This window comes from Phycodurus eques, chromosome 16, assembly GCF_024500275.1.
Source record: "Phycodurus eques isolate BA_2022a chromosome 16, UOR_Pequ_1.1, whole genome shotgun sequence".
NCBI lineage: Eukaryota > Metazoa > Chordata > Actinopteri > Syngnathiformes > Syngnathidae > Phycodurus > Phycodurus eques.
Genome location: NC_084540.1, coordinates 19,966,475 through 19,978,863, shown reverse-complemented (window position 1 = coordinate 19,978,863; position 12,389 = coordinate 19,966,475). Strand labels below are relative to the sequence as shown.

Sequence of the window (12,389 nt, the reverse complement as noted above, 5' to 3'; positions counted from 1 at the left end):
ACTCACTTGTCTTCTGATCCACTTGACAGTACAACCGGTCTGTGTTCAAGATGTGCTCTTACAGCGCAGAGGAATCCTGAACCGGGCATGGAGTCGAGGCCCAGTAGCAGCCTGGTGATGGAGATCATGTAATCCTTGACGAACGACTGTCCACAGTGAAGAAATGTTAAATATTTATTTTATTTTTTTTTTTTTTTGCTAAATGAGTAAGTGAAAATTTGTGTTTTCTTTTTACCTGGTAGAGGAGCGTGTCTAGCATGCTGACACTGAACACTTTGCCTGCTGCAAAGGGCAGACGGAACATAAACACCAGGTTGGATCCTCTCTCCCTTTCCTTCTGTAGGTAATGTGCGCACGCACACACACACACACACACAAACACACGCAAACATGTTTTCTGCTTAAACTAGATCTTGATGACAGGAAATATACATAGGCGTGAGCAATTTTGTTGCATTTGAATCTGCTTAACTAAATACCCACATTTGTGCCTTTGCCTAGAAATGTGTACGTGCAGACTTCTACATTAGGTTTATTACACTACATAACATTAGTTGAAGTCACATTTACCTTTTCCAGCTTTGACAGAGCTTGGGAGTAGTGGTCTTTGACTTTAAACTGCATGAAGCGCATGTTGGCCGGGTGTGTGAGTTCAGTGATAATACTCAGAGCTGGGAACAGTCTGGACGCACGCAAACAAAGATGACAACAGTCAGAAACATCGTAGACTTTCGAACGGGCATGCAGATGGTTGATGCAGACCTGAAGAGGGTCTGGACATTGACAATGGTCTTTGCGTCAGCCATGTAGTCCTCCTCCGCAATCATGGAGCTCTCCTTATCAACCACCACCATGGTGTCGGCAAAGGTCACTCCACAGCGCAACAAGCTGTCTAAACTTTTTGGGAGAGCAAATAACGATACATAAAACTACAAACTACAAAATCTGCCATGAAATGCAGCTAAAAGCAAGGTAAACTGAAGGGGTGATTATATAAACGTTTAAACACGTTCAGAACATCTTGTGGCACTGGCAGGATGTGTCTGGTCTTTCCACTGATCCATGACCTGCCACAACCACGATCTCAACCATAAGTGCACACTGTTGCTGTAAATAGGTGCCATTATCAGTTTTATCGGTACCAGCATTTGACTCGGAGGGCCTCGTATATCTGCCATCAGTGCCACTATCTAACACAAAGGTTCCACTTTTACATGGGTGCCACTAAGGTGCCAGTAACTGTGTCACCTTTGAGGCATCTCTGTTACTAAAGGTCAGCGTTGTCTCATATGTGCCAAAGGTTCCACTTTCTGCCACAAAGGTGCTAACTTCTGACACAAAGCTTTGACTTTGTCACATAGGATGGACGTTATGGATGCCATTTCGATGATCCAAGCCTTTCTGCTATGACTCATGAACTCTGATGAGAGACCTTTTGCTGTGCCTTACTTGTCCATGGAGCCAACTGTGTAGAAAACCATGGGGAACCAGCAGATAGCCTCCAGGAAGTCTGCCTCAGGTCTGAATCAATCAAAACACAAACGTGTCAGTTTTACTTTAGTGATGTCACGATAAACACATACCCCTTCCCAATTCAAATAATTATAGGAAGCACGTCACTACTCTGGAGTGACTGAGCATTTGATTGCATTTTTGTCTTGCTATTTTTTGTACAAGCTAGAAAATGCGACGCGGCATCGTGGGGCACAGTGGCCTGAAAGCATTCAGCATTTCACAAATCATGTTTACTGTGGCCAAAAATAGCTCACTTATTCTTCCCCACTGGAGAAGAGGACCGCGTTTTTACCACCCTGCGCAACTAAGATTTATAGTACGGTGGTTATGCTCACAGTAGCCTTTGTGAGGAGCATTACAGATCCTTTTTGCTGACAAAAATAGCCACACCAAATAGCCAAAAGGAGGAGGATCCTCTCACATGCTCTCCAGAAGGAGCACGATGGGGTTCAGCTCCTTTCTGGGCCGGTAGTAGGCCCGAAGAGGTACGATGAAATTGTACAGGCCGTTCCCCGCACTCTCTGCTGACACAATGATCAGTTTGTTTTTGAAGCCATAGGAGCGGGCGTCTTCAAAAGGGATATGGTGACAAGCCTGTTGGACAAGGAGGAAGCAGCCAGTCAGTCAATGTACAATCGATGGCGATCTGGTTAAAGCGCCTACCTTGTCCATGCGCAGGCAGCAAAAAGGCATCTTTTCTTGTAGAAGGTGGCAAAGAGCTGGAGAGCTGCCAATGTATGGGGAGTTGAGCGGGTAGCCCTTGACCCACCTGGCGCACAGGCTCACAGTTACCCTCGATCAACCAATTATCTCAAACCTCATCGTTCAAGTACTCACTCGCAGTGCCGACCCCACCAGTGGGCGCTCTCATCTTTGTCGGCGTCGTCCTTGCTCTCCTCCCCTGCCTCGTCCTCCGACTGGTCTCCCAGCAGGTCAAAAGTCGGGTTGCTTACGCCGTCCACCAACTCCAGGACGGGCGCGATGCTGTGCCGCCTCTCCTCGACGGCGTCACTCAGGGCAGGCAAGGCCAAAGTGTTGGACCCGCTCATCTCCGTCCTGGAGCTGCTTCTACTTCCTCTTCCGCTGCTGGGCCCGGCGCTCCCTGGGACCTGACCTTCTGGGCTGCTGTCGCTGGAGTCCTGAAGGTCGATCGCTACTGTGCCTGAAAAAGGCAGCAAGTCACAGTAATTTATCAGGGTTCAGTGAACCGAACATTTCAACCGTATTTGTTAAACCTCAAACCTTTGGTACGATCGGTTTACAGCGTCTCATTGCTTCCAGTATCTGAAACTTACTGTGGGTTGGCGCTTACTTAAAGGTGGCGCCCTCCGCCACAGGTGCTACAAATCAACTCATGTGCCAGTATCTGTTACTTGGGCGCACAAAAGTTCAGCTGTCTTCTCAAGATTATGTTTGGACAATTTTGTACAAAAACTAAGAATTTGGATAAAGACTTTGGCTTAAAAGAAGTAGACAAGCCTGTCCTGAACACCATTGGGAAGAACTAGAGTGGGGGTGCTCTTGTCCAACATCCATGATGTTGAATGGATGAATGGACAAACGTTTCCCCGGAAATACTCCAAAATTCGTTCACAGTTCAGATTTGACAGGATCAGGTGCTGCTATCGGAATCCAATCTTTGAGTGCGAGGAGGACCTCGAAAAGTCAACGTAGAAGGCACTAGCACCACGCTTGGTGTTACTGACACTTTCTATATGATATTTTATATTTCACAGAGTGAAAGCTGGGGACCAACTGCATATGTTCTTCCTCTTTATGCTTTTATAATCAAAGGTACTTTGTGACTTAGATACTAACATGGATGACTTCCTGTTGTGATGGACTAATAGTCAGCTGAAACTACAAATGGAAGTCAAGTGAGTAAATGTATGCCAAGCCTGGCTGACTGACCCATGCTGGCGATAATGCTGTGGACTGGCAGGCGGGTGAGTCCGTGATAAATGCTCTGGTGAACTCCTCTGGCGTTGCTCCCCGCGCTGCCCCACGATGGATCCCTCTGGCCGCGGACAAACGCTGAGTTTTCCTCTTTGGAGATGTTGATGTAAAAGCAAATGTCAGAGGCTCCCATGATATGACAGGGGCCGGGGTTCAGCAGGATGTTGGTGGTGTCCAGCCGGCGTACTCCGATCAAACACACTCCGTACCTGTTGCCACGGAGACGATTCAGCGCTGCCCTACACACATTTTGTGGGATTTTTACAGTTTTCTTCACTTACTTCTTGTGAGCATGAAAGGATGCAAAGGTGAAACTCTTGCCCTGGTATTCCCCGAAGAATTTGCTCTCCTCCAGACGGATGTGGTGCACCTCATTGGCTGAGCAGCGGCGGTAAGTTCGGTGCCACTGGTCGGCAGCGCAGGCGCCGCCTTCCCTATGAGACGAAGAAGGGGAATGATTGCCCGTGCGGGCTGAGCTTGACCTTTTTAAGAGCCTAACACAAAGCTTCCAGCATGACGACAGCGGTGGTATCAGGGGAACTTTCCACTCAGGGCTGGAGAATGAATGTCTTACATCTCTGTCAGAGGGGCTTGATCAATACTTCAATCAGTACACCGACAAGAATGGGGCAGCCTGTTGGAACAATGGAGCCCACGTACACATCGAACAAGTTAAGTGGACAGCCGTGTTCTCAGGGTATACGGCTTTAGATGTGGAGGCCACTGAGGCGATAACAGGAAGCAAGGCTGTGGGGGCAGTGTGAATGTGGGTGGCCTGTGACAAAAAAAATGCCTTATATAAACAAGTGTTAAAGCGACCTTGCCGTTGACGAAAGTTTGATTAACTGAATTCATTACAGCCTGGCCGTGCATCATTGCCTCAGCCAAAAAGTCACAAGGCAACAAGGCAAGGAATCAGATGTATGCATACACTCATTGGCCACAACATTAGGTACCGCTGCACAGTCTGAGGAGAAAATCCTTCGAGGGAGGTACATAATGTTAAATCAGAGTTGTAAAACATATATATTAGGGATGTGTATTTAGGAACACTCTTACCTGTTGAGGGCTTGAAATGCTCCTCCATGTTGCTTAAAGGCCTCCTGGGGTGCAGTTCTGAAAAAACACGAAAACGTTCATCTAAAATGAAAGGGGAATTGAGCTGATCTTCTCAACACAGGTTCGCTTACACAATCTCATGAGTTCCTGTACAATAATTGTCATTTTGGTGTTTTCAGTTGTGTAGTGCTGCAGTGTATCCTATTGAGAGCCGTTTCTAATATTTTGCTATTGAGCAACAGTAGCTCTCAGTAGGTTGCAGTGCAGTTCCACGCGACTGCAAACTACAACCTCACGAATAAACACTGACCGTATCAATAAAAAGTGAGCATTATTTGTTATCTAGTGTCTTTATATTGGATCAGGTGTACCCAGTATATATTTGTAAGAATGGCTGAGTGTTGAAGAGAAAAGAATCAGCGAGAGTGAACTTACTGTCCTCTGGAGGAGTGGATCAACAGAGTAATGAGTGTCGAGGTACCAGGGCACACGCAGTTCAAAGCCAGCATGGCGTACTTAAACTCTTCTTCGCACACAACATGATCTGCGGACATAAAGTACAACGGGAAAGCAGTTTGCGGATGTCAGGCGAGTGTGAGCTGCCAATCTTTGTCAGTGCATTTGTGTGTGTGTGTGTGTGTGTGTGAATGACACATGACACACTGCACCCTTTCACGATGTTCCTCTATGTCGAACCACAAATATCCTTCAGTGCTAAGCTGCACTGAAGGCATTAAATTGCATCAAAATCCATTAAGTGATCGCTGAGATATTTCCTCTCTGAGCTGTAAATGTCAAAGTCTGCTTGCTCTGCAGAAAATGTCAGGGAATCTTCAGAATAAAAGCTCTTTATCCTCTGGCAACACGTAGCAGTCCAACCAGTGGCTGTTGAGGTATTTCAGTCTGGACCAAACAGGGCCAAGATAGATTATCTTTTTTTTCAGAGATTTAATGCGGTGCGGTTCTTGAGGCCCACATTCTCAAACACCGAGCGAAGGAACTCAATAACCTTGATTTGACCTCGCCTGAACAGCACCACTCCTGCTTCCGAGGGGAAGGTGGGCCCAGGCCCAAAGAGATTAATTTAATCCCTACAGTCAGCAGCAGGTTCTCCCAGATGTCCTTGCAGTGTTCATTCAGAGTCATCGTGTACCCTTAAACGTCATCAGACTAACAAGTACGCACTCATCACCCATCTTTGTTCGAACCAAACCTGGTGGATCCATCATGAGTTCTCACAAGCCAATTCAATCGTTAATTCACATTCCGTAGCTCAAATTTGTTGGTCCTATCGTTAGTCCAAAACGCACAAATCTCTCAAGCAAGTTTAAGTAGCAGATAGAAATAAGTCTCTGGCATTTCAACAGCAATTACCAGAAGTTGCATTGTGTGCCGATCAAAAGAAACATTACAAAAGACAAAATGTTCCCAATTCAGACTGTTTTAGACATGTCCTTTGTTGCGCTCCTAAACAAACACACGCAAAAGTAGATCTTTGTCCCTTTTAGGGGTACACCCTTGACAGATCGGGACATACTTTTCACACTGGAAGAGTTAGAAAAGTTACATTTGAGTCCAATTAAAAGCCCTGTGGAATACATTTGTGCCCTGCGATTGGCTGGCAACCAGTTCAGGGTGTACCCCGCCTCCTGCCCGATGACAGCTGGGATAGGCTCCAGCACGCCCGCGACCCTAGTGAGGAGAAGCGGTTCAGAAAATGGATGGATGGATGGATGGAATACATTTGTGTAGATTATATCTTGAGGGATGGAAATCAAGCCTTACTATAGCTCTATGTTAAGCTTGTATCCTTGTATTTGCTTGTCAATGAATTAGAAGCCTTAAAGGTCATCTTTTTGGAACTTGACTTTTACATCTTTGGAACATATGGTATCTGTATACATTGCAATTTTTTGTTGGGTATCGTGGAAGAGACACAAACTGGTAAAACTGTTAATCCACTAGCTACATGCTTTTAGCTGTGACAGGGTCAGTGCACAATTGCACATTATTACTGATCCGCCTTTCATTCACTTCAGTGGACGGGGAGGTACGACCGCGATTGAGAGCCGAGTGGACAAACACAAAAGGCAGTTTGCCTCTACCTGTGACCACACATCCTTCCTCAGGAGAGGCAAAAGCAACAGAGCGATTAATGGCTGTAGTAAGCCGATCAATGCGCCGACCTTGCGTGCACTGACTGCCCTCGCTGCGTAATTCTTAATTGTGTTGTGTTCATTGTTGACTGGCCAGGCATCATATAGGGCTGCGCTGTGTAATCTGTGACAAAGCACTGGATGGATCAACCGTTGAGCCTCAACAAATGTGTCTGATGCAGGATTTTGGCTTTTCTGTCTGTTTCTTTTAAATTCTACTAAAAGGAACCACAATTGGTAACAAAAAGGACCCTGCACACCCTACTGAAGTACAACGGCCACAACAACAAAGTTGATGAGCTGCGAACGTGTGTGTTGCCCATTGTTGGCAAAAGAATGAGGGCTTTTCTTTGGAACTCTGAGTGAAAACTACAAGCATGATGCCGCATGGGGCCCATCGTTTTGGCTCAGAGCACTCTTGTCTGTTATAAACACACAAACATCTTGTGGGTTTGACTGAAGTGGAAGCCTGGTCAATTGGAAAGGACAGACACACGGATGGGGAAATAACATTTTCTATTATAGCTGTATTTCTGAGATCCAATATTCTTTTTGCATCTCTTCACCTCTTCGATACCTTCCTGGTGTGTTTGCAGTTCAGCTCTGCCTTGAGTAGGCAGAATCTTTGTCCATGTTTTCCATTTTTAACTGATGTTCTTCAAGGTCAGAACCAAGTGTATTTTAGCTTTCACGGCCAAGAAAGATGAGTGTATCTAAACTTCAGATTGGCAGATATACCACCTCCCTCTTTTATACCCACCTGCAAACTTGACGTGGAACTTGTTCTCCGGTTTGAGGATCTGCACGTACAACGGGCAGTTGGGAGCAAAGTCTTTCACCGCCCAGGCCCGCAGGATGGTCTGATGATCCTGGCCAAATTGGAGACGGGCGACAGTGAAATTGATGGAGCGAGAGTGACACAAGACTGAAATGAAGCCACAGCTCTTTCATTAGCCGCATCAGATTGCAGACCTGCCGTAATAATCCTCATCAACCACCGACTGCGCGGAACAATCGTACGGTGCACACAGCACTTTTGGGGTTCCAGCAGCCCCGGGATGACCTTGTGTCGTGCCGTCACACGGAGATCTGAAATGTATCCGCCTTTGCGTTTTACACAAAACTCTGGTGTGACGTATATAATCCTTGTTTGACACTGACAGCAGGGTGGAAGAAGTGTGCGTCAGTTGTTAAAACTTAACACCCTTATACAGGGGAGCTGCGAGACACGGGTGACTCGCCTAATGAGGTTTTCTGCATTTGAGTTGCTGTTGGGACAATTTTTCGCTTTGACTTTTGTATGGTGGCAGTCAACTCAATTCAACTCACTTCACAACAAGCAGTTTACTGTCAAACTAAATATAAAACAAACAGAATGACACGTTGCGTTTGTAGTCGATTTAGCTTAGGTCTACCAAAATGCCATAGACGGGCCAATAGCATTGGTGTCGCCGTAGTACAACCCTTTGGAGCAACAGATATTTGAACACAAACGGTGGAGTAACACATGTAGACAGCTATTCTTACCATACTCACAGGCATATATTTTTCCTGTGTGAATCGGGGGGATCTCATTCATTGTTAATAACAATTTTCATAGCTGTTGTACTGGCTAACATACTCAATTTCAAGACTTTGGGCATTTTTAAAAAGCAAAATGGAAAGTTTAACCTACAGCAGCGATACGGTCCACTTCAAACCGGTTACTGAGGATGAAGCAGGCCTCTGCGTCATCCATCCTGTAGGCGGTTAGTAAGAGCGAGAGGGAGAGAAGAGAAGGCACAAGAGGAGGGGGGGGGGGTGTTATTTTACTCCGCGACTTGACAAAAGCAGATAAGAAACAGTGTGTCTTTGATGGATGAGATGGATGGGAGGCGAGGAAACAAAAAGCCAGCCCGAGGTGAAGCCGGTGTATTATTAACAATAAGCAGCTTTCATTCAACTGCCCGCTGTCATTATCATCACGTGACGATGAAAAATGTTAAAAAGTGGCTGTACAAACGAGATAAGATTTGTGACGTGTATTTCCTTTTTTTTTTTTTTTTTTTTTTAAATGTTGTAGCAGGGACTCACTTGGCCCTCATCAGGTCCTGGTCTTTGAGAGCAGACCCTTGCAGGTAGATGACTCTCTGGGCCCACAGAGGAACATGAAGTACTCTTCTAACCTGGACGTCCATTTCTGCCGGGCACAGGATCACCACGTAGTAATCCTGTACACACACGCACACGTGATATTCCTCTTCCCTGACCAAATAGGGTGTCATTTCAAATTGTCAATACACTTCATGCAAAAAAAACCTTGACATGTAAATTACAAAATTCGATCCGAATACATACTGTTACATAAGATCTTAAGAACCAAGATTCAACATGTATTCTCAGTAAATGTTTGCATCCCGAAATTTATATTCATTTTTACCGTTTTAAATTATAGCGAAAGCTAATTTGGTGGGAATATTAAATCAAAAGGACATTTTTACTTAGTGTTGAATTTTATTCAATTAAAGAGAATGTAAAAAAAAAAAAAAAATACAATTTTCTTTGGAAGAACCTAGAGTGTTTTCAGCTAATAGTGTCCGTCAAAACAACTTATGATTTATGTAGATGGCAATCTCATTTATTAATTTTATTTGATGATTAGAGTGAAAGAAAAAGATCCATGTTACCTTCTGTTTGAGTGGGACTATTATGTCAAAAGGGAATTTAATATAAAATCTAATCAGAAAATTCTCAACAGAAGTGAAGGAGGGGCCGATTAGAACGATCTATTGCTGTATATTACAAATTACAGTGGTGCCTTGAGACACATGTTTAATTGATTCAGTGACCATGCTTGCAACTCAAAACACTTATGTCAAATAATCGTTCCCCATTGAAATGAATGGAAATTCCAATAATCTGTCTCAGCCTACCCCAAAAAGTATTTTACTAATGTGTTTTTAACAAGGAAAATAGCACTCTGATTAATTAATTGCGGCTACTTCTGGTGTGCGTGACGTGGCCACCTGGGGGGGAGTATAACAGTCATACAGACACAAAACATACGTTTCACAACTACTGTAAGTGACGTAATACGCTGCTGAAATATTATTATTATTATATATTTTTTTTACAGAGGCTAAATAATATATATCTGTGACTGAGTATTGTCATGTTGTCTGTCTCCATGTGTTGCTGCACCCTTTGTGGTCAAACGTCTGCTGCTTAACGGTTTGTAACACCGCCATATAGATGCGATTTGTTAGCCTGTCTCTGGCGTTTGCCATTAATGTGTTACCATGAAGCAAGTGGACATTCAAGAAAAAGTTTTTAATACACATGTAATTCTCTTTGTTTAATGTTTGGTTTGACAGTAAACCGCAACTGGGAGTAACAAAAAGCTTGAAGCCTCTTTTTTTGAAGAATTGTTCACTATTTACCAAAGTGCTGCTTCTTGTGAAATGAGGTGAGTTGAGTTCACTGCCACCGTACAAGCGCTGGCATCTCAAATTTGTTTATTCTCAACTCAAAGAAATAAATCGTGGGAACGACCACTTGTATCTTGAATCAAAAGCTTATCTCAAGGCAGCACTGTACATTCGTCGACTATTTGACTGGGGGGGAAGCAAAGAGCATTTATTTTGGAGGGGGGTGTATTTTGTTAAATTTCATTCTGACCAAAATCTGGCACCCAATAACATCGACCTCTGCTGTCAACAAGTTAACAAACGCACACGTCGAGCAAACACACACGCCTGCTCCCGCTTGAGCAAGGCAGCAGCGGCGTGATCCCGCCAACTGCTGCATTTATCCTGCGCGTTGACCTCAGCCGGAGAGGATTAGGAGCCCATTGTGCCGCGCGGCGCAATTGGCGGCGGACCTGCAGTCGAGGGTGAGCGAAGAACTCGTTGAGGAAATCCATGAGGAGGTCGATCTTGAGGCAGCTGACGCACAGCACCACGTGCTTCTCCGTCTGCGCCCGGTAGCGGCTGTAGTTACCGCCGGACTTCTGACGCTCCATCCACAGGAAGGCCAGCTGCTCAAACTGTATTCGGGATGACATTAGATTTAAGCGGGCAAATGAAACACAGGTCATGTGCTGTCGAGTGCATCCGGTTGATCTGGCAAAACGGAACTTCGAGGTGCAAATTAACTGCATGAAATAAGTGAGCTATTTTGCAGCAGAAGGCGCCTTAAATATGGCAGATATGCTGCTCTGAGAATGTTGGATTTTTCAACAGTGTTGTCAAAAAACGCTCTTTTGTGACTAAAGTTTGGCTGTATTATTTTCATGACATCATGAAAATAATAATCTTGCCACACCCAAAGCAAAACAAGTTTGCCGCAAACTTAAAATGGACTCAGTTTAGGGTATAATATTTTCTTGACTAATGAAAAATGGATACAATTTGTGCCACAACACACTCCATAAATATGGCGGACATACTCCACAAAACGTGAGGACATTCTAACAACACACAAGCCATAGATTTTGACAGTTTTCCATAACTTCCAAGTCATTACTTTTAGGCCAAATCATGCCTCAATATACTCACAAACAAGGTCCTCTAAAAATGCAAAATCAACTTGAAAGATTTTGAAAAAAAAAAAAACACAATAAAAGTCATGCAACAGGTCCTGCCATGACACAATCCACAAACATGGCTGTGATTACTTTTCAATATGTTGCCCTTATGACCCAAAAACAGTTTTGTTACAAAATGTTAAGGCAAAAATGTTCCAAACTTAAAAGACGACTGGTAACATGCTTTGATCAAAATGCTGTATTTCGCAACGGCACTGCTGATGTCATATTATTCGCAATTTGACATTCGTTTATTAAAAATAAAGTAACCGTCAAGATATGTCCCTTATGCTAGTACTCCAACGAAATGTGACTTCAGGCTTCCATGACACATCCTCATTAGTCACCTTTCATACACTTTCCTCTTCTTTTCAACAAATCATCCACTCACAGATTTATCTCTAAAATGGATTTTCAGTCATTAGGTGGTTGTGACTTGTTTTTTTAAAAAACAAACGGCAATTGTACTAAAGTTGCGATAAATAGCCGAAAGAGTTTTTCCGGACAGAAGAGTTTGGATGCCGCTTTACAGTGGGTGGTCGTGCAGATAAACATCATTGATTTTGTGCTGAGGCGGCGTTGGAAAAGCTGGGATCCATCAAAGTGAATCCATGACAACAGACGGCTTCGTGCAATAGCATCTTTGTTATTTGTCTCCGGGTGAAGAAGAAAAAAAAACAACGAACGATGTGATATTTACATCGATTTAGCTTTCGGTATTTTCAATGGCAGAACAATGTATTGGTGAAGGTTTGAGAACGTGCGTGTTTTAGTGCAGGAAAAAGTAGGAGGTGCAGAAAAAATAAAAAAAATAGGTGCAACCTGATGTGGTCTGATGCGTCCCTGTGGAGGTCATGACAGGACATGCACGGGGCTGGGGGGGGGGTTAGGGCCAAGCGAGGCCCAAATCTAAATGTCAAGGGTATTTATGGAAGAGCATGGGGAGACAGAATATGTGGAGAAGGACATGACGTGGCATCCATGTTGGTGATTCACACGTTGTCATTTCCTGGTGCGGTTTTATTTCAATTATCTTGTTCATTTGTCATTGTCCATTTTGTGGATACTGAGGAGTCACACCTGATGAGCAGGGACAACTAAGACCATTGGTCCGATGGGTCACGGGAGTGCTGGAGCCA

At 44.3% G+C, this 12,389-nt stretch overlaps 1 protein-coding gene across 1 annotated transcript in view; it reads right to left on the bottom strand.

The window, feature by feature from the left end:
• Nucleotides 1–12,389, bottom strand: part of kcnt2b (potassium sodium-activated channel subfamily T member 2b) — a 40,454-nt gene that overhangs the window by 3,774 nt on the left and 24,291 nt on the right. Inside the window, exons 11-26 of the mRNA XM_061699824.1 lie at nucleotides 10,546–10,710; nucleotides 8,760–8,896; nucleotides 8,362–8,425; nucleotides 7,447–7,555; nucleotides 4,966–5,074; nucleotides 4,531–4,587; nucleotides 3,753–3,905; nucleotides 3,427–3,680; nucleotides 2,353–2,677; nucleotides 2,179–2,284; nucleotides 1,937–2,109; nucleotides 1,450–1,521; nucleotides 763–897; nucleotides 571–682; nucleotides 236–337; nucleotides 63–146 (exon numbers count right to left, since the gene is read on the bottom strand). Coding sequence (XP_061555808.1) covers nucleotides 63–146; nucleotides 236–337; nucleotides 571–682; nucleotides 763–897; nucleotides 1,450–1,521; nucleotides 1,937–2,109; nucleotides 2,179–2,284; nucleotides 2,353–2,677; nucleotides 3,427–3,680; nucleotides 3,753–3,905; nucleotides 4,531–4,587; nucleotides 4,966–5,074; nucleotides 7,447–7,555; nucleotides 8,362–8,425; nucleotides 8,760–8,896; nucleotides 10,546–10,710 — 2,157 coding nt within the window. The remainder of the gene's footprint in view (nucleotides 1–62; nucleotides 147–235; nucleotides 338–570; nucleotides 683–762; nucleotides 898–1,449; nucleotides 1,522–1,936; nucleotides 2,110–2,178; nucleotides 2,285–2,352; nucleotides 2,678–3,426; nucleotides 3,681–3,752; nucleotides 3,906–4,530; nucleotides 4,588–4,965; nucleotides 5,075–7,446; nucleotides 7,556–8,361; nucleotides 8,426–8,759; nucleotides 8,897–10,545; nucleotides 10,711–12,389) is intronic.